Source organism: Stigmatopora argus, chromosome 1 (genome assembly GCF_051989625.1).
Source record: "Stigmatopora argus isolate UIUO_Sarg chromosome 1, RoL_Sarg_1.0, whole genome shotgun sequence".
NCBI classification, from domain to species: domain Eukaryota; kingdom Metazoa; phylum Chordata; class Actinopteri; order Syngnathiformes; family Syngnathidae; genus Stigmatopora; species Stigmatopora argus.
This window is the reverse complement of record NC_135387.1, coordinates 19,025,625-19,047,601: the sequence shown is the minus strand read 5'-3', so window position 1 is coordinate 19,047,601 and position 21,977 is coordinate 19,025,625. Positions and strand designations below refer to the sequence as shown.

The window sequence follows — 21,977 nt, the reverse complement described above, 5'->3', positions numbered from 1 at the left end:
GTCAAGAAAAAAAATCTAATTTCAAGAAAAGCTATTAAAAACAAATGTCTGAATAATAATTTTAAAAAGGCCTGAAATTAGGTGTTTTTGAAAAGTAGAAAAAAAGTTGGAATAAAAAAAATTGACAAGCAAACAAATTTGTTGTCATGTTGTTTATTGGTGTCATTAATATACACGTCTGTGCTTTAATCATGTTTTTTTATTATCATATATTCAATGTTATTCATTTGTTCACTGAAGCCCCTCTCCCCTGACTTTTTCATGACAATGTTAGCGCAAATTAGCATCAGTGGAAGAATATGTTAGCCAATATTGACCTAACCATCTCTGACGCTCATCCTATTTCCTATGCGAGGCGCAAAGGTTAGCACAAATATGAATTTGCAAGGACAAATGAGAATTTACACTTACGGTAGCCAGTATGGGACTCTATACTTCCTAAACTGGCCACAAAAAAAGCATCACAAAGTAGCCATTCATGGGGCAGCCTCTTGGTGAGGAACAATCAAACAGGAAGTAGCTCAGCATACAGTGTTGAAGTGATCGCCAGGAATGGCCCAAATATTAAGCACGATTCATTCACCTTTTATTTTTAAAGCAGAAGAGGGAGTCCAGTGAACCAAGAGTGCGTTGCCTTTAAATACCTACAACGGTATCCATGCATAGTAGTGACGACTCTCCATTCCAGCTCAGGAACTCTCCCGAATGATGCCACGTCCCGATGGTTGAATGAAAAGAAAAATCACGAGAAAGTCGTCATGCAAAAGAAGAAAGGATGCTTTCCCCTTTTGTGTTTTTTTCTGATTATTATTATTTTTTTAATATGCTGTCCAAAATCGGAATGTTATGAGGCTCATGCAAGGACTAGGCGACAATGTCCAGACCTTTTTTATAGCCTATATATATATATATTTCTTTAGGGGGTGATTGACATGTGCATGGGAATGTTTATGATACAAAATATGTTACAATTTGTGCTCAATCGCGCACTCACACACATTCGCTTCCGAGGAATATCAAAGTGGCCTCGTGCACAAGCAGCACTAACGTTTAAGATAGCAGGCGGTCAAATCAGATGCCAATATTGTAACGACGAACCCAACAAGTACAAGTCAAACATGCTGGCCAAACGGCAGCCGGTCCGCAAATGAATAAGAAATCTCTACACCTGACTACCCGGCACGTTTTTTTTTCATTTAGCTGCGTTGTCTTTCCTTATGTTAAATGTAATACTAGCTTACTCCTATTGTTTTTTCGATGAAAGAAAGCGGAACTCGGATGTCTTCATTTGGTAACGTCAAACACGCGAAACACAAATATACCCTCCTTTTGTTGATTATTGACGATGATTTCCCACTTTGCATATTTGGATGTCCACGTCCAACAGTTGAGGACAAAGCCGGGAAGAACAGATTGCATGATTTTACGTCGTCTGCCAGTTGCAGGCTATCGGCGGCGATCGGGCCTCGCTAGAGGTTACAAGGACGAAATCTTGATGGTGTCAGAGGTGTAGGCGGTGGCGCGCGTGTTGCGCAGGATTCCCCCCGGGATGGCGGCCGGCGAGGGTGGCAGGCTCTCATCTGGCGAGTTGGCGGGAGGCGTGGGGATGCTAATGATGGCGGCGCTGAAGTCTTGATCGCCGCAGTTCAGCTTAAGGTTTATCTGAGCGTTGAGGCTGGAACGACTGAGACAAAAACGGAGGGGTCAAAGTTGAGAGGGCACTTTTTGGGTCAAAAATGCGTGTCAATGGCGAAGAGCTGGAAAGGGACTAATGGAGAATTTGAGACTTAATCGGAAACTGTGGAAGAAGGGGGGTAAAGTCAGTGGTGCCGAGATATGAGCAAATTGGCTGCATTTTTCAAGATATGAACTGTCGCGTACCCGTCAACCTCAGCCAATTGCTCCCTTATTAACGATTGAAGTTCCCCTTATTAAGCGATATTAAACTGTACAAATTCTACGCAGCACATATTTACTAACATAGGGCGCACTTAAGTCTAAAATTCTCCCCAAAGTCTTTTATATGCACTAAATTCAAGATTCTGTAGATATCGCTGTATGACGCCGACTAATTGAATGTCTAGGTCAGGGGTGGGCAAACTATTCCACAAAAGGCCACAGTGGGTGCGGGTTTTCATTCCAACCCATAAAAAAGACACCTTTTCACCAATCTGATGTCGTACAATAGCAATCAGTGGATTGCAGTCAGGTGCTTCTTGTTTTCTACAGAAATCTTATTGGTCAACATGTCTGTTCCTGATCGGTTGGAACAAAAACCTGCACCCGCAGCGGCCCTCGAGGACCGGTTTGCCCACCCCTGGTCTAGGTACATTGCTTGCTGACTTGCCATATTTATATAGTGAAAAGGCAGACAAGTGAAAGGGGAATACGGCTGCGCAGAACATGCTTGAAGCATGACAATATTAGCAGTCAACGATGACGTTTTTTTTCCTGCTCACAGCCAGTAGTTCCCACAACACAGACTATTTGAAAATTTGGAGTAGAATGTAAAAAAAAATGTGGATAATATATTGCACAAAATAACATGAATGCTCTTCAATATTTCCACAATAGAAATGTAATGAATGAGGTGCGATGCTTTACGTCTGCGGTGGGCCAAGCATTCCCTTTCCATGCAGCGTGTCCAGCTCCTGCACGCTTCCACGGCTCACGGACACGGTGGAGTTGGCCAGCCGCATGGCCGCTCTCCTCCGGACGCGGCGGGGGCAGCAGCCCGTGGAATGGTTGGGCGCGCCTTGTTGGCTGGACAGGGAGGTGCTGCGGCTGGTTCGGAAGCCCACCGATTCGGTGATGCACAGCTCGCTGTAGTTCAGCTCGTCTGTGAACTCGTGGTTCTGTGAGGGAGAATTGCCGGGTGATTGACGCTGCATTGATACTCCCTTCATAAACTGCAGAAAATTTGGATCCTTCGGAATATTGCCTGTCCTGTCCTGCCCTGTAGTATTAGTCACTCTTTTCATCTGTTTCTCTCTTTCACTAGCGTACCATTCCAGTCTTGTCTCGGCTAGTCCTGTTGGCTAATCTCAAGTCTTGCTCGATTGGTTATTCATCACCATATCTGTTCCTTAGAAAATGAATGACTACTGCCTGCTTTAGTGCTCCTGTTCGGTGTATTGCATGTCTTACCACTCCTTTACTCATCACATCTCTTCGTCAACAAACAAACTGATAACATTTCAATCCAGAAAATTATTGTTATTAATTTGGGATGTAACAATTAATCAATCTGGCTCAATCAATGGATTTTTAAGGCACAAATCAAACCAAAACAATAAAAAAACATGTTTTAGAAGTCATGTTGGTAAAAATAAAGGAAGTAATTCAACAAATGGAAGTTTTCCATTAAAATGTCTAAGATGATTAAGCAACAAAACTGTCAAAAATGTCATGTTTGCTTTTTATTTTTATTACTTTAGGTGAAATGGAACTGATTGCCTTAAGTGTACAAAGAATAGTATTAAATCCATACCAGAACCTTGAATCATGCCAGGCTGTAACATTGGCAAATATTATCCTATATGTCATAAAATGGTGATTTACACCCCTATTATCAATGTTATCATTTTTAGTCCTATGAAAATGCGGTGAATAGGAACTAACACCTATCATTTTAGATGGTTAAACCCTAATCTTGGTAGCAAATTACCATACAAATGATTTTCTTATAATCCAGTCTAAACTACTAATCTCGTCTGCAACATGCAAAAATCTAAGAATATTTTAAATGTTTCTATAACTGCAAAATTCAGTACATATATTGTCGTTCAGTTTCCAGCTGTTTTGTCAAAACCTTCTTTCTGTTTTCAGTTTTGCTAGCAAAACTGTGTGAGACTTTGTCCAGTCACTTCGCAGCTTGAAGTGGCCACTCAAAACAAGCCAAGCGTTCGTGACTGGGTCGGACTTCGTTTCTTGTTGAGTGAGCATCTCCTTGTGCATTCATCTGAAGCACTTCGCGATAATCCATTTTTTGGTGCTCGTTTATTGAGTGCTCCTGTTAAACTCCATTATGGGGGCCAAAGAAAGTTCCAAAAAAACCAACTTTTTTTTAAAGAAGAAGCTGAGTAACACAATAGAAAGAACTGACTAAAATGGCTCATTCGCATAATTTCTTGCAGGAAATTCTGCTTTGCTTTTCTAATATTTGAATTTTTGGCAGACCACAACTAAAATTCCACTGTGACTGTGTTCCTATTGGCCAAAGCTTTGATAGTATATTATGCCATCAAGGAGCTTAATTATTATTATTATTGTCAACTGATAGCAATCACTTCCAAAGTGCAGCTTAGTTTTATATAAATTTTGGATTTAAAAAACCCCAACTAATTTTGGAGACCTTTTTTTGGTTAAATTTTATTGGAAGAATTATGTGATTTTTAACAATGAATACAATGAATAATCATTTAAGTATTTTTCATTTTGTCCCCTCCTATTTTTAAACCACGCACATGTGCCAATCTCTTACAAAAAAATGAAATACTCCTCGAATAAAAATAAAATAATTTTGTTTTCGATGTTCCAAGCTTTTTCCCCCCCAAGTTTCAAACCATCTGAGAACCAGGGAAAATATGTTCTACTGACCGTGGTTTTCTCCAAACAGTGAAGAAGGTGATGATGTTGATGCTCAAATGCTGACTTATTCCTTAAACACAGAGCGCTACTGTCACTGTCACGGTCCTGTAATGAGAATGGAAGCTGTGTGAACAACTGCACTATGGTTTTGTAAATGCCCTGCCCTGCAAATTTTAAGTGTTTTTTTTATTTTACGTGTGTGTATGAGTGTGTCTCTCACCCCAAGGGCTCGGTTTTCTTTGTACTGTAGGAAGGCATTAGTCGTTCCTTTCTTCGCCATACGGATTCGAGCCAAGCGCACTTTCTGCGTGACACATTTGTTATTGAGATTGAGATATTCAAGCTGTGATGGAAACAATGTTTAGTTAGATGTATTTAGCAATATCAAATTAGTGATCAAGTAGGTTAGGTTAGGTTAGAACTTGGTTGCAGTAGCAAGACAGACACAAGACACACAAGACATTGTAGACCTAGGTAAAAAAACTGGAGCCACACACAGGAAGTCCACAGTGTGGAGACCTTCTGCAGACTGAGGTTACCGCACAGTTGGAGGGAGTTAGAATCGAGTGTGGAGGAAGTAGCATAGTAGTTAAAGTTGGGTAGTAGTTACTGTAAGATAATACAAAGTCTCTTTGCAATTGCTTGTTCATATTATATCAGTTTTTGTAAGTATAACAGCATCGTAGTCATCCCTGTGAATGGCTGACATGTCAGCATAAACACAACTGTCTGACACTGATTAATCAATCTTAGTCCTGTGATTAGGTTGACATGTCAGCACAAACACTCAACTGTCTGATGCTTATTAATCAATCTTTGCCCTGCAAATGACTAAACACATCTGTCCAAAGTCCTGCTGATAACTGTCAGTTTTGCCTGTATATAAAACTCACTCACTGGTCATTCGGAGAGAGTTGCAAGGACAACAGACTGTGAGCGATCACGCTGTTCGAGCTCCCCATTCTGCAGTCTGCTAATAAACTCAATCTTCTTTAAATTGGTCTCACTCTTTCTTAACCTGCTCCTTAAGCTGTTTTAAAGACTTAACAGTTATATTGCCATTGTGCAGTTGCCAAAAGTAGTGTGAGTAATTGGAGTTGTCCCATTAGAAGTAGTAGTTAGTTAGTTATGTAGTGTCATCTAATAAGAGGAATGTATGAAATTAATGTAGTTAGAGTATATTAGATAGTTTATCGTAGTGCACTGTTGGTGGTTCAGTCAAAGTTTTTGTCAATGTAATGAGAAATTGGTTAACCTGCTGCGCTCGCATCTTGTCTGCACGCTGGTTCTGATGGTAGATCCGACTGAAGTTGGACACAATGACGGGCACAGGGAGGGCGATGACCAGCACGCCGCTCAGCGAGCAGATGGATCCGAAAATCTTCCCGGCGATCGTGTTGGGAACCATGTCGCCGTACCTGTCGACCGCAGTGCTAAAAGTTAGGAACTGTGACCTAGACTCAGGTCACCTTATCCTCACACAATATCTCAAGCCACGTCATGTCAGCTGACAACAGTCCTATGCTGTTAAAACCCTCATTTCACATTGCACCTGGTGTCATTCATGCCCAGGTTAGAATTCGTCACCTGATGTCATTTTCTCAGCATTTTATGATATCTTGTCATCATCCAATCAAATCTCATCCTCACTTCAGACATCCTCAGGGCAGAATATGTGAAGCCCTGCCCCCACCACATACACACACATTTGAGGTTTCCAGTTGGTCAGATGTCAGGACAAATAAAGGTTTTACAAAAGTGGGAGGTCTCAGAATGGCAGGGTCATCCTAGTTTTAGTGTTTAAATATTTCATGACGTGAGGGAAACTCTGAGATGGGGATGTTCTAGAAAAGCGAGGAAGAAAATAAAATGGAAAAAAAACCTCAGATGGTCGCCATGACAACTGTCAGACAAATCGACACGTGAAGCTGATGGCATCTTTCTAGTAGAAAATGACTATTACAAGAACACCACAAAAGAAGACCTGAAAAGGAGGAAATTGGTACATAAGGGGAGAAGGATGGAAAGGCTCGTAATGGGCTTCAAAGTAAACATGCGGAATCCAGATCAGCCCTGATAAAAAAATAAAAGGAAAATTCCATTAGTGGTGAGTTGACCAACCGGACACTGCGCTTGATGTTTATCAGCCAATCATGATTCAGCAAAGACAGCCAATGCTAATTGATTTAATAGCCCACTCCACTCAGAGGAGAAAAAGTCCTTCGATGATCTGCAGATTGGAGTTAAAAAAATAAAAAATGACCACAGACTTCCACTTTCAAGCTTGACCATATTGGACATTTTTAGAATCACATTTGGATTTTTCCACTTTTACATTTGACTTTCAGGGTTTGGTTGGGTTCTTTCGATGCGCCTGTGTCGATAGTGGACTCTCTTGGCTCGGAGTTACCGTGTTGTCATAAGGCCGCCGGAGTCCTCGTCCTCCTCTGCGGGATCTTCCCCGCCTCCTCTTTGGCAGCCATGTTTAATTGATAATGTGATGATAAAAGTTGCAGGCGGAAGGATGCTGGTTCCGTGTTTTTCCCCCATCTGCTCAAGAGGTGACGCTCACTCTAGCCATTAGGATGCGAATATACTTCATCTCAGCTGAACTCAATTGTGAATAGAGAGAGGCCAGCAACGAATGATCACGTTTCAGTGGCGTCGACGGCGTTAGACATCCACTCCATTTGTAACAGTTCAAACGGATTGGACATCTATCACGATCGATGCAACTCCAATAGTTAACTGTCCTTGACGATTAAAAACTACTTCACTGTCACACACACTTACACAATAAAACTTACTGATAAACACACTAGCATACATTCACTCATTTCAATTTCTGAACCGTTTATACTCACAAGGGCTGCAAGGGGTGCTGGGGCCTATCCCAGCAACTACGAGCACCCGGCGGGGGACACCCTGAATTGGTGACCAGCCAATCGCAGGGCACAAAGACACAAACAAACATTCCCCCTCACACTCATACCTTGGGCAAATTAGAGTGGTCAACCAACGTACCATGCATGTTTTCGCATATTCTAGTATACCATTTCACTAATTATTAAACAGTAATGAATTATAAGACACGTGAACTCTACTAATGTTGATAAATATGATGTTATGTGCCCCATATGGCTTTGCAGAGACTGATCAAAGTGTTAGCTTCTTTTGTTGCTTGGTTTGTGCAGCTCATTACAGGATATAGCACAGGTGTTTGCTTAATAAACAATAGTTCCTATGTTCTACAATTGTTTTTAGCATAAAACTCTCCTTGACCCCAAGCGAGTCGAACGGTTGGATTGACCAAACCAGCTAGGCCATGGGAGGAGAAAATCCCAATTGGATGTTCCTTCTAAACAGAAACACCGCCACACTCCACTCAGAAAGAATGGAGTCAAATAACACAAGGGTGTCACTTCTTGCAACAAAGCACGCTGGTGTGAGAATTGACCCTGAGAGTTTCAGTCTGTTTTGTGTGTCTTTTGTCTGTCTTCTTTCTAAAAATGCCCCAGAACACAAATAAAAACGCTAATAATGACGATGACAAATACAATTTTAGATAGAGCACTCATAGTATAGCAACACTCACTTCTAAACACTGTACACTCACCCCTATTCTTTGTAGCGACTAATTGTATAGTAGTATAAATGCAACGCTAACAATTACACGCACCAGCACAGAGTAGCACGTATACTAATACACCCTGGCTAATAACAATATCATATACAGTACAGTGAACATTTCATTAATATTCTCAGACACCAGGAAAAGTCACTGCGCAGTGACACACCAGATCAAGTTTTTAAAAAAATGAAGTGAAAGTAGAGATGAAAGTCTGTGACTAAATTCAGCTCCTATGGCTATTTCTAGAGCACATTTCAAATGAATACGCATTTTTATCAGTCTGTCTTAGGCTTCAGTTTAGAGTATATTAGTCACTATAAATGAATGAATTGATTGGATAAGGCTCATTTGAAAGTTTTTCTTTCTGCGCTGAGGCTGCGAGCTTTTAGTTCCCCCTAAATTCTCCGTCATCGAGGTGGCAGCCAGCGAAGCAAAGCAATAAAAAGATGAGATGATGAGAAGAAAAAGGCGAGCTGATGCCAAGCGCCCGAGACAACAAAGTCAGCAAACAAAGAGGACCAAAAAAAAAACTAAGGACGCAGAGAAAAAGAAGATACTGTCTCTTAGCTACTTTCAGAAGTCCACCCTTAACTATCTTCACTGTTTGAACATACAGGGGCTATCAAAATAGATCATTTGATTTTATTATTGAAATTATCTTATTAAATTAACATATAAATTATCCCCAATTAAATGGATAGAAAGGCCCTTAATCTGTTCAAATGTTTGCGTTTTCCTGTTTTTTTTTTTTTTTAAACAAAGAAAATAGAAGTCTATAATATGGACATTTCTACAGGCATAGAGTAAGAATAAACTGAAATTGAATCTTGAGCATCAAACAGCATACACAATTATTTATTTATTTATATAGGTATTTATTTATTTATGTATTTATTTATTAACTTATTTATTACCTATTTATTTATGTCTAAAATGTATTTTCCTGTGTCTGTATTCTCATCCTTTTGCTACTGTGACAATGAAATTTCCCGAATACGGGATGAATAAAGTTATCTAATCTAATCTAATATACATGATACATTAAATACTGCAATTCAATTCTTTGTATCAAGCCCGTCTTGACCACTTGGGGGCAGATAATACAGTCACGCAATACTGATGAAGAATAGTTCACAACTACCCTAAGTGACTTTCAGAGGTGCGGTACAACTGGCAATTTTATACAGGATAAACCATTTATGGTGTCTGTGTTTTGTTATCTGAACTAGCTCTGTAATTGGCTCCAACATATACAGTCAAATATTAATCTGTTATAAAACAGCAACTATCGACGCCAAAGATCAGCATGGCAAGTCAGTTTTCCATTGTAGAGTATTTTAGCATTAAACGAGCTGCACCTTTTTGTTTATAGTTAATTGTTTAGTGGCGTTAATACACAGGCAATTCTTAGTGGCATAGAGAGAGCTTGAACACTTTTTAAATTGCTTACTATTTTGTAATTCCCTAATTTGTCGGGTTTCTACCTCAAGGCACCACTGAACTCAAACAATATGCAATATTGCACAATAACAACATATTGTAGATCACATGTGTCAAAGTGGCGGCCCGGGGGCCAGATCTGGCCTGCCACATCATTTTGCGTGGCCCGGGAAAGTAAATCATGAGTGCCGACTTTCTCTTTTAGGATCATAACAAAATGGAGAGTATAGATGTATATTAAATTTCCTGATTTTCCCCCTTTTAAATCAATAATTGTCATTTTTTAATCCATTTTTTGTGTTTTTTGTTCAAAAATCATTTTGTAAAATCTAAAAATATATTTAAAAAAGCTAAAATAAACATTGTTTTAGATCTATTATATAAAAAACTGAATATTCAGGGCTTTTAATCCAGTTCTTTTAATCCATTTATTTAAAAAAAATCTAAATATTACATCTAAAATGGTCCGGCCCACGTGAAATCAAGTTGACGTTAAAGCGGCCCGCGAACCAACCCGAGTGTGACACCCTTGTTGTAGATAGCTTGCAAAATGTCTAGTATATGATATCATCTTCCTTTCTTCATATCGTCAGATTTCAATGATCTCATCACATACAATTTTGTCCTTATCACATCTGCGTACTTCAGCTAAAATCCATTCCATCCATCTCTTCATTGAAATACCAAAATATGGTGGCAAGCCAAAAGCCCGAGGTGACACTTAGTTTCTTGTCCCCGAGATGCCTGACAATATTGACTAAGCAGCACTTTTTTGAGCTCTGCAAATCACTTCAACATAGTTCAGAGATTCCACAACATGGTTGTCAAAAACACTACCAAACAACAACCTGTTATGATTCCACTGATTACTATCGCAGACGATTTCCCCACCCAATCAACAACACCTGCAGAAAAACCAACAACCTTCCTCCTTACTAAAAGAAGCGACGAAAGAACAACGGCACACGATTTCCAGCTGTGACTCACTACTACCGAAAGCGTCCACGTGTTGCGTTTGCGTATCTGCGACATCACGCGCCGGCGAAGAGACCACGACCGACCATTGTTACACGCGCATAGTTTATACGCGTGGGCGGCGGCAGAATGAAGATTGGTCGCCGCGCTTTGAGCAGCCCGGCGTAGGAGGCGCTCTCAGCAGGACACGCAAACACGAGGCAAAGGCGTACGCGGTCGCCATGGCGACACGCAAGCGTACGAGGAGGGGAGGCGGGGAAGGGCGACTCACCCGAGCGTGGTCATGGTGACAATGGTGTACCAGAAGGAGGCCGGGATGGAGGTGAAGGTGGAGCCCTTGGTCCCCTTCTCGGCGTAGAACATGACGGTGGCGAAGATGATGATGGCCATGGTGAGCGAGAAGAGCAGGAAGCCCAGCTCCGAGGCGCAGCTCTTGAGCGTGTAGCCCAAAATCCTCAGACCCTGCGAGTGACGCGAGAACTTGAAGATCCGGAAGACGCGGAAGACCCTCAGCGTGACGAAGGCCCCGCTCACGTCCTCGTTCTCGGGCATGACCAGTCCAATGTAGTAGGGCATGATGGCCACCACGTCTATGACCGACATGACCGAGCGCATGAACTTGCAGCGACTGGGCGCGGCGAACAGACGCATCAAATATTCGAAGGTGAAGATCAGCACGCACGCCGTGTCCATGCAGAAGAAGGCTAGTTGGTACTTCTCGCCGCAAGGGAGGTCCTTGACTTTCCCCTTGGGAGGCCGGCAGGGGACCGTCTCCACCACGTTGGCGATGACCGACACGGCGATGAAGAAGCCCGTTACGTAGTAGAAGACCAGCGCCATGGTGGATGTGTGCGGATTCTCAAAGGCTCGCCACAGGCGCTCTCGGGGGGTACTGTGCGGGGGCAAGGGTGCGTCCATCGCCTCGTTAGCTTCTGTGTCCTCGGCCAGGCGCTCCTGGTTCTCTTTTTTCCGATCTCGATATTCCTGAGGCGCGGAGGGGGGAAACGGTCAACAATAATACAAACGTATTATATGTATTGCATAACAAATTGGATGTATACATGGTATTATAGGATATTTACTTGCCGCTTATTACCTGGCAAAAAAACTATAAATTAGCAAATGTTGGACTATAAGTTGCCAGGTTCAAAGCAGGGAAATGAGTTGTGCCTTATCCTTAAAAAATCACAATAATTGAGCCTAAATGAAGTTTGAGTTTGTTTTATTTAATAACGGACAGCATATATAAATATACATATTCGTGTTAATGAACTTATGTAAATATGTAAGATTGTAGGTGAGAGCTAATTTCTCTAGTCTCTCTTGTGCAGGTTGAAGGTTAACGATGACACACACAAATAGCCCAGTTTTAGACAGCATTGTGATCGCAATTTTGTCTGAATGTATTTTTTTAAAGGAACTACATAGTCACCTCTAGAACCAGCCCTTGTTGATGTGTTGGAATTTTTGGGTGCAAAATCCTCAATATCCACCATTAGGATTACTGCATACACTATCTACAAACAATAACTACATGCTGTAAAAAAACAAGTCGTACCTCCATGCAGCAGTCGCCGATGATTTCGGGCACGATGCCGTAAAAGGCCAACTCCTCGTCGAAGGCCTGGATGCACTCGTGTCGTGGATAATGCAACTTCCCGGTGCGATAAAAGTTGAGGATGTGGCGGAACATTTCGGGGTCCCTGTCGAAGAAGTACTCCTGAGTGTCGTCGTTGTAGAAAAACTCTTTTTCCGAGGAGCCGAGCAGCGTGTCGGGATAGCGGTCCAGTGTATTCTTCCATGTCTAAACAAACAAACAAACAAACAAACAAATACATTAGATACAAGATTTAATTTAGGGTTTGACGTTGCGGTGGGCAGAGTCAAAGATATCCAACTTTGTCTGAAGTTGTTTTGAGGTAAAATGATGTTTGGGTTGAGGGTAAGAGTTAGGTTTGAAATCAATAGTTAGGTTAGGTTTTAGAATGGACAGTAATTACTTGGTTAATACTGGTCAGGGTACGGGGTGGTTACCTGGAAGCGCACCCCGCTGACATTGACATAGAGGATTTCGTCCGATCTGGACGAGTTGTCCACAGGTGGTTTGGGCATGGTCTTCTTGGCCAGCGGCAGCCAGCCCACGGCCGCCGCCCGTGCAAACGGCAGCCATGTCGCCACGCCGGCTGCCATCTTGCATCAAACCCACTTGAACTGGCGGGAGGGGAGGGGCGTGTCACTGACCCTGGCCAGATTTCCTGGCGTGGCGGCGGCTTGACATGTTGATGAGGCGGTGGGGCAGAGGAAGGGAGGGAGGGGATACAATCGCTGCTGAGGGTCACGTCATTCAAAAGATGTGCAGACAGTCTAGATGACACTCAGGTAAAGAACAACAACAACTTAGTCACTGTTCCTATCCAAATGAATGCGTGTGTATGTGTTTTGCCACGCCGCAGTCTTATTAAATTGTGATGATGCTGGTGAAGTTGCAAGCTCAACACAATCTCCTCCTCCTCCTCTAAGTGTTTCTCGGCTTCATCTGCAGCTCCACGTCGCCACCGCCGCCCTCTTCCTCCCTGGCTCGTCCTTACTTCCTGTTGCCGTTCCTCACTCTCATTGGGCCGATCGGTGGCGGTTCAGCGCCCATGTTTGGTGATTCTGTCAGATGAAGGGGGGAAAAAAGGGACAAATTGAGAAGGAGCAGATGCAGAAGAGTAGAGAGGCCTCAAAAGGAAGGCTCTCAAAAAATCTACGGTAATCCGATTGTGTGTGTGTGTGTGTGTGTGTGTGTGTGTGTGTGTGTGTGTGTGTGTGTGTGTGTGTGTGCACGTGAGAGCAGCTAGTCAGAAGAGTCCAGTCAGGCTGAAAGTTTGATTCATAATTCATGAACACACTTTTGACTCGTGCTCTGGGCGCAAGGAAGTTGGCAGCGAGAAACCCTAACCTGAGCTCAACAGTACCATAGAGACCAAAGCGTAAAGGGAAAAGCATGTGAAGGACAGTAGCGTGTACGAGACATGGGGGCATGAAAACAAGCATGTCAAAAACAGACGTTAAAAACAAGTAAATCGTGAAGAAAGAAGTCTGTTGATGTAGACACGTAAAGAAGGAAACCCAAATAAAACGTGAAGACCGAAGCATGCATAATGAAGGCAGTCAAAGACAGAACCATGTGGACTACGTGTAGCTTTTAGACAGAAGAATGGAGAAGACTGAGACACGTGGACCAAAGCAAGGAGAAGAAGGGAGCATGTAGAAAATGGAAACACGCATACACTGACGCATATGAAGCACAGAAACCAAAATGTGAACATGACCGAGGCATGATGACATAAAAATATGTAGACTCAAAGTTGAAATAGATTGGATGTTCAAACACCGTCAGTGACAGCCAGTTAAGAAATGGTGACTGTAAATGTCAAAAAATACTGCCACTTTTTCAAGTTAATTTATTACAATTTAAAGTGGCCAGCAATGGATTGTTTAAAAAATTGCCTAGGATCGAAGTAAAATGCAAAATAGGATTATTTTCCATTGCATCATCGTTAGGTAAAACTGCATTTCAAGATTGAGCCTTTTTTAAACTACAGTTAACTCATTCGTTTCCATTGATGTGCTAGAGGGGTTGTTAATAAGCAATTGCCCAAAATGATCTGGAAGTCTAGCACCATCAATGGCATTGAAAAATAAACCTTCATAACCAGTCTTGCCGGTTTGAATGAATTGAGTGTCCATTGTTGTGAATGGCAGACAATGAGTTAATAAATGGCTGGTAATAACACAATAGTCCAAAATTCTCTTATGTAAATAAAAAATGTAATTCATTTCAAAACAAGTTGAGCTGCCAGTTAACTTCTCTACCAGCGGGCTTTGTTTTTTTGTTTTTTTCAGGGGAAACCCCACAAACGTATTTGAAAGACCGACACGTACTCACTAGCTCACAGGAATTATTATTGACTGAAGACAGCCACTAAGACTCACACTCATTGACTTAGATGAATTCCCGTGGACTACTTCAGTTTCATACTCAATGAACCAAAAGAGCCACAGTCATTTGTCAAACTGATTTGTACACACTCAAACTGACGGTAACTAGGTAAGTGTCAGTCTTGAGTCTTATAAAATGAAAAAGTTTTAGAATCTAACATGGCTCGTCTGGACAGACCAATCTGACTCAAATACTTTTACTGACTTACAAAATTCTATATATTTATAACCTCCCAAAAAATAAATTCCCATTGCCTAGTCACAGACCCTCATACACATATCTATGAGCCTTAAAAGGGGAGAAAGCATCATAAAAGACCATACGCATCCCAGCGTCCACCACTTCAACTTTACAGAGCCATAACAGCCAAGACAAACAGACTCAAGAACAGTTTCTTCCCAAGAGCTGTCATCATACTCAACTCGAGTTGTGTACCTAGGACCTAATCAAGACTTATTACTATTACTTATACTACGTATTTATTATGTTGACCACTTATTTAATCTATTACTATTTATTGATTATCTATGTGTTTGTGTGTTTGTTGTCAAGTCCGTAGACATGGAACTCATCCTGGACTTCAGATGGAACAAGACCGCTCCCTTCTCCTGATCTCACTTGGACTACTTATTTATTTATTTATTTATTATTTACTGATTATTTGTTTGTTGTTATTTTTTGTGCACTACGTGGTGAAAGCTTTAAATCTCATTATACTTGTATAATGACAATGAAAGCATTCAATTCAATATCAAGTTACTGCACATGTAGAGTAAAAATATATAACTATACCTGTTTAAGCATCATTTCAATACACAATAAATGCATCAATACAATCTCCAATTTCAATGAAGTTGGATGTAGTGTAAAACAAATAAAAACAGAATAAACCTATTTTACATTTAATTATTCAAATGAATTAAGTACACACCAAAGACAAGCACCCCCCCGCGACCCTAATGTGGATAAAGCTGTGTGATAAGATTGGGAAAGTTAAGAAATACTAAAAAAAATGCCACAGGTCAACAGGTTCATTGGAAGGACTAAATTATTCACAAGGGAGGGTGGGGTGAGTACGGTCTAAAAACAATGATTCCCAATGTATAATCCGAATGATTCATAGAATATGGCTAAATGGCTAGAAAAAAAGGCCCAAAACCCCCAAATAAATGTCAGTTAAAACCACAAACAAACAAAAAAACTTCTCAAATTCTAACAAAAAGCTCACGTCAAATTTCTTTGTGCAGTATCAACTCAGTGACTTCCAAGCCGAATGGTGACCAGTTAGTTGGATGTTGTTCAAGTTCAAAAGTTAGCATATATCATGGCATGAGAATTTGGTAGTTCCCTTACCAATGATCTGCACATCAATGGAGATGCAGACTCTTGAGCAAGAGAAATTTCACACACAGCAAAAATGTGAACTTATTATACAGAATGACATCTAAATTCCTATTGTCTTTTGGCCGTCCTTAAAAGGAAGAATGAAGGACTCTCACTTACACGCCAAGATCCAAACTAACTCTAACAGACCTAAAGTGACTCAAACTTGTAAAGATTCCTACAAAATCACACCTACTTGCACGGACTGAAACGGAGTGTTAAAGACTCCTACAGATGCACACTCACCAACATATAGAAGAATACACATCAATTCATACACTCACGCCGACTCCGTAGACCAACTTGTACCGACTTGACCGAAACGGAGGCCTAATGACTCAAAGTGACATGCAAAGGCTCAAACAAAATATCGCAGACTCACACAGACTCACGCCCATCTGGCACAGACTCATACCGACTCTACAGACGTATAGACCTAGTACGTACATAGTGTATAGTCACGGACACGAACACACCCACGGACTCAAAGTGACTCATAAAGACAGCCACTGCCTTCTAGAGACTGAAACAGACTTATTTCAAAGCGACTCCTGCGGATCCGCGTAAACGTACGAGTCAATCAACTCGGAAAAAGTCATCCTAGAGGAAACTACAAGTCTGTTCGTTCATCAACTATTCATATTAATAACATGTGTGCGTGCGCATGCGCAGAAACAAACATAAATGTAGACCCAAAAGTTCATCATTAATTTAAACAGGATTATGTCACTAGCACTGGCATAGGTCAGAGTTGGAGTCACTTGGCTTGGATGACATTGTCGTTGTCGCTCTTCTTCCTCCCGTCGCTTTGCTCAATAAACTTCCATTCTATTCCATCCCGTCTCATTCTATTCTGGGCATCAGTGAATGTGGAGCATATCTCATCCTACTTACCTCTGCTGCTTCTGACGCTCCACCAACAGGAAGAGGAGGAGGAGGATGAGGAGGAGGATGAGGAGGAGGAGGAGGAAGAAGTTTCCAAATGAAGAGGAGGAGTGATGAAGAAAAGATAAAGATGGACAAGTCTTCTTTTACGTTCTTGCCCCGTCGTGCTCTGGCGCCGCGGCAACAAGCACATCTGCTGTCATCCTCTCTCTCTCTCTATTCCACGCAAACACACACACACACACACACACACACAGAGACACACACACACCCCTCCACACACCCAAGCTCCACCTCCATTAGCTTGCTCAACCCGCTTGCTTTTCTCACTCTCCCTCTCTTAGTTGTCATTTCTCACATTTTAGCCTCAACAGAAACGCACATGACCACAAACACACACATGCACACACACTTAGACATACTTACGCCACTCAAATATAGTTGCACACACACACACATATGCTTTTGGGTCATCATGTATGACAACCATCTCTCACGTTGAATGTCTTATCTCATCTCATTTACTGAACCGCTTTATCCTCACTAGGGTCGCGGGGGGTGCTGGAGCCTATCCCAGCTGACTTCGGGACAGAGGCGGGACACCTGGAATTGGTGGACAGCCAATCGCACGGCACAAGGAGACAAACACAACCATTCCCGGTCACACTCATACCTAGGGGCAATTTAGAGTGTCCAATCAGCCTACCATGCATGTCTTTGGAATGTGGGAGGAAACCGGAGTACCCGGAGAAAACCCACGCAGAACATGCAAACTCCACACAGTTGGACTGACCTGGATTTGAACCCAGGTCCCCCACTGTGAGGCCGACACACTCACCACTCAGCCGTCGGGCCGCCCATGTTGAATGTTAGGAAGCTTTATTGACATGTTATGACATTTTTTTTAAATTGCTTGCTGAACTGATTGGTTGCCTGACAGCGATACATGTCTATTCCATTTTGACCGGGACTGATCATTGGCTATCAGCCCTCCCCGTTCAAATAGATAGGACATCTGTTGATGAGGTAAAGGTAGTAGTGAGCAAATGTGGACACTAACACTCAATAATAAATGCCAGACGCGCTGGTCAGCGGCCGTTTTGCCGACATTGCACTGCCGCCATCAAAGTTTCATGGCGCAAAGGTACGGCATCAGCATTAGACCAGGTGTCCACTAGTGGACAGTCTCCCAGGGATCCACTTCGATCTCCTTGACATCCCAAGAAAATGACTGGTCAAGACTCACACAGACTTTCAAAAGTGACTTGAATTGGGTTATGAGAAGTCACATTATAATAATACCGAGTCACACTGTGTTCTATTGTCAAAAATAGATTTAAATGGACTCAAACTCACTAATACATACACGCAAACACACTTTTACAAACTCAAGTGATCACTATTTGAGACTCGCACTGACTCGTAAAGACTCAAGATGAGTCATGTGGACCAACACCCATTTCATGAAGACTCACACTGACTCAAACAATTTTTTGTTATCATGGAGACTCACGTTGAGTTGTATTACCCACTAGTCAAGACTCAACCTGAGATGACTCACACTGCACCAGACTAAACTCATAATCGTAATCTTGCTTACTTCGACTGAAACAGACTCACATTGACAGACTCGTAGAGGCTCAAACTGGTTACTTCACAGTAAAGACTCATTTACTGACCAGACTTGTATAAATTGAAAACATTTTCAAGTAAGATTTAAAAAAAATCCATAAGAGTCAAAATGATGCAGTGTAGCATGAGCTGAAGAAGGCGACTGTAATAAATGCAAGGGGATACAGGCAAATAATAAAAGAAGAAATAATAAAACGTGTTTACGTCAAGGCAGACAATGGCACTTTTATGAGGGTTTTTTTTCCCTCTGGAGGACCTACAGACGGCGGTGTGCGGAGGAAAAGGAAAAGCACCACTACTGACATGATTATGAAGACACTCTAAAACCAAAGTCTAAGACTAGGACAGTCTAAATCTGGGGCTAAATATGGATTTTAGGAAAAAAAAGTCTTGGATTACAATGGCTTTAGAATAGGCTTCAAAATATGATAGCATGTCAGAAACATAAAAAAAACCTGCTTGAGTCCACCAACCAGGAATTCCTCACTAATCTGAAACAAATATAGTCTGGCTATGATTTTCAAGAAGGTCTTTAACTGCAACAGGTGCGTCCCAACTTTTTAGAAAAACAGCTTGAAATCATTCCACTTTTGTTTTTTGAACAGAGGATCGGAATTGGATAAAAAGATTGTCTTTAAAATGTATTTCTTTTTTTGGTATAAACTGATTGGCGATAGACATCCAATACATTTGGAATAAGATTAAAGAAGAATAAAGCAAAACTGTCCAGCGACATCAAGAAGTGACTCAAATCACAACCAAGATATCTTAATTTATCAGGTGATTTTGTAAAATCGAATTTATTGACGCTCAACATAATACTGAATTTAAAAAAGAGTTTTCTACATTGAAACAACAGGTTGACTAGTTCTGGCCCTTCAGCTAGATTCACCGTTTAAGGGAATAGCTCCCTCTAGAAGTAAAGATGAGAAGTGCACCTACATTTAAGATTCTTGTGCAGGCCATACTCAATGGTATTTCCATCATTTGCTGCGGGACACTAAAAACGGGGCAAGTGGGCTACAGTTGGCCCGTGAGTCATTGTTTGGACACCTCCATTCTGCAACAATGGATCTGTCCGCTTGGAACCTACGAAGCAAGCCAAGTAGAAATAATAATAAAAGTCAATTAGAGCAGCGGTAATTGAGACAGCGTCCTGATTGGTCGTGACTGAGCTGAGGACGAACCTCATGAAGGTCGCATCGATCGCCAGCCAAGTCCGAGTCCGACTCATAAATAATGCACTGGCACGACCAGGAAGAATCATGAGGGCAAGTCAACCACAAGCACTTAATGACCAGGATTAAAATATAGTAGCGTTGGTTTCATCCCTTAAAAGTAGCTTGGATATCCTTGTAAGCAACTGTTACATTATGCACACTGTGAAAATTAACATTGCACTTAAAAAGCTCCCCGTCCTTTTAAATGCTCCAGTCTTGGCCAATAAATATAGATAATATACTGTATATACCCTTTCATGCATTAATTATGATTTTTCTCTGAAATGTTTTTATGAAATTCATATAAGACACCAGTCACAAATCTGCAGCCCAGTGGTCAATTGCGGCCCACAGGATAATATTTTATGGTTCCCATTTGACAATTGTACTATACTACAATTTTAAATACTAAATTGTATTCATAATTGAAGGCTCCATTTTGTAAAAACAACAACAAGATTTTAAATGCTTACCAATTAAAAAAGAAATTTAAAAAAAATCTAATGGGAAAAATTTCATGTGTCAAGTGGTACATACAGCAAGATTGGGAAATACTTATACAGAACAACGTCATCCATTTTGCGTACCTTTTATCCTCACTAGGATCACGGGTAGTGCTGGAGCCTATCACAGCCAACGATGGGCACCAGGCGGGGGGTTGCCCCGAATTTGATCATTCCATCGCTGCTAACCCTCTAGTCAAAATGGATTGGATGTCTATGGACGTCAAAGCCAATGAAAGAGTTAAGAGACTCATTCAAAAAATGAAAATTATCTCCATATCTCCCTCCTCTAGCTCACCTGAATCAAATGATCAACTCATCACCAAGCTGTCCACAAGTTTGATAACGACCTGATTATTTGATTCAGGTGTGTTGGTGGAGGGAAAACAGACTGGTTAGGGGCCCTCGAGGATCCCAGTTGGATCCCCTTAACTAGGCCAAAGTGAGTTGGACACCGGGGGTTACCTGCATAAAGTACACACTTCAAGTTATAGTACAGGTATACGGGTAAAGGCCACTTCCCTACGAGGCGGGAAAAACCTGGAGCGTGGGTGCCGTCATGTGATCACACCCGCACTTCTTCAATTACTACCGCCTACACACACACACACACACACACACACACACACACACACACACACACATACACACACACACAAGCGTTGCCGCAGTGCCACATCTCCCTCTCCCACTCGGGCTAAAAACAAACGTAAAGGCTCTCATTACACCCCGATCAATACCCCTCAGGCTGTGTGTGTATGCGTGTGTGTGTGTGTGTGTGTGTGTGTGTGTCCATGACGACGTTGCGAGGCCTTAGTGTCCTCTTTCCGCTTTGATGCCAAAAAGTGTTTTGAGTAGCACGAGATGGACCTGGATTGATGTGTTCACTGCCACCGTGGAAATAGGAGTGCTCTCTGGTAATAACAGTCTCCTGTTAGAGCAGGGGGTGTTGGTTGCGTTGGGCGTGTGCACCCCCACACAAAGATTCTATATTTAGCCGGGTACTGCAAGAGAAAAGACGTAAATTTTTTAAACTTTGTACGCGGTCGGCTGCCAGACAGCGGGATCGCTAAGGCAATCCTCAACCTTCGCCATCCTTCGCGATGACATCATCGCCTTGTTTACGAGCAAATGCCACAGTGGCCATTTTGGAACTGCTGCTTATGATGGACATCTCTCATCACATCTCATTTTTTATAACCGCTTTATCCTCACTAGGGTCGCGAGGCGGGGAACACCCTGAATGGGTGGACAGCCAATCGCAGGGCACAAGGAGACATTCATTCACGCTCACACTCATACCTAGGGGAAATTTACTTTGTCCAATCAGCCTACCATGCATGTCTTTGGAAGTGCCCGGAGAAAACCCACCCAGGCCCGGGTTTCCTGCAGGTCCTCCGGTTTCCTCCCACATTCCAAAAACATGCATGGTAGGCTGATTGGACACTCTAAATTTTCCCTAGGTATGGGTCTGAGTGTGCATGGTTGTCCGTCTCCTTGTGCCCTGCGATTGGCTGTCCACCAATTCCGGGTGTCTCCCGCCTCTGTCCCAAAGTCAGCTGGGATAGGCTCCAGCACCCCCTGCCACCTTAAAGCGGTTCAGAAAATGAATGAACGAATTGATTTAAGACTTCTTTCAATATATTGTAATGGTTTGTTCAAAAATGTCTGCCATTGATGTTTGAACTAATTTTCAGATGATTGATACTTTAGCCCTAATTGTGAATATGATT

The 21,977-nt window shown here is 42.0% G+C and overlaps 1 protein-coding gene across 6 annotated transcripts; it reads right to left on the bottom strand.

The window, feature by feature from the left end:
- Window positions 1–179: 179 nt before the first annotated feature.
- On the bottom strand, window positions 180–20,495 carry kcnd1 (potassium voltage-gated channel, Shal-related subfamily, member 1). 6 transcript variants are annotated; one of them, XM_077606690.1, is made up of 10 exons: window positions 20,329–20,493; window positions 19,464–19,610; window positions 12,671–13,291; window positions 12,195–12,440; window positions 10,908–11,620; window positions 5,846–6,008; window positions 4,811–4,894; window positions 4,600–4,695; window positions 2,605–2,855; window positions 180–1,684 (listed from the first exon to the last, which is right to left on the bottom strand). In XM_077606690.1, the coding sequence occupies exons 3-10, from the start codon at window positions 12,824–12,826 to the stop codon at window positions 1,477–1,479; spliced, it is 1,917 nt and encodes a 638-aa protein (XP_077462816.1). In that variant the 5' UTR covers window positions 12,827–13,291; window positions 19,464–19,610; window positions 20,329–20,493; the 3' UTR covers window positions 180–1,476. The 6 variants fall into 6 exon arrangements, with proteins under 6 accessions (XP_077462816.1, XP_077462807.1, XP_077462788.1 ...); XM_077606681.1 differs by lacking the exon at window positions 19,464–19,610 and having other exon boundaries at window positions 20,329–20,495; XM_077606662.1 differs by lacking the exons at window positions 19,464–19,610; window positions 20,329–20,493 and adding an exon at window positions 16,899–17,121.
- Window positions 20,496–21,977: the final 1,482 nt, after the last annotated feature.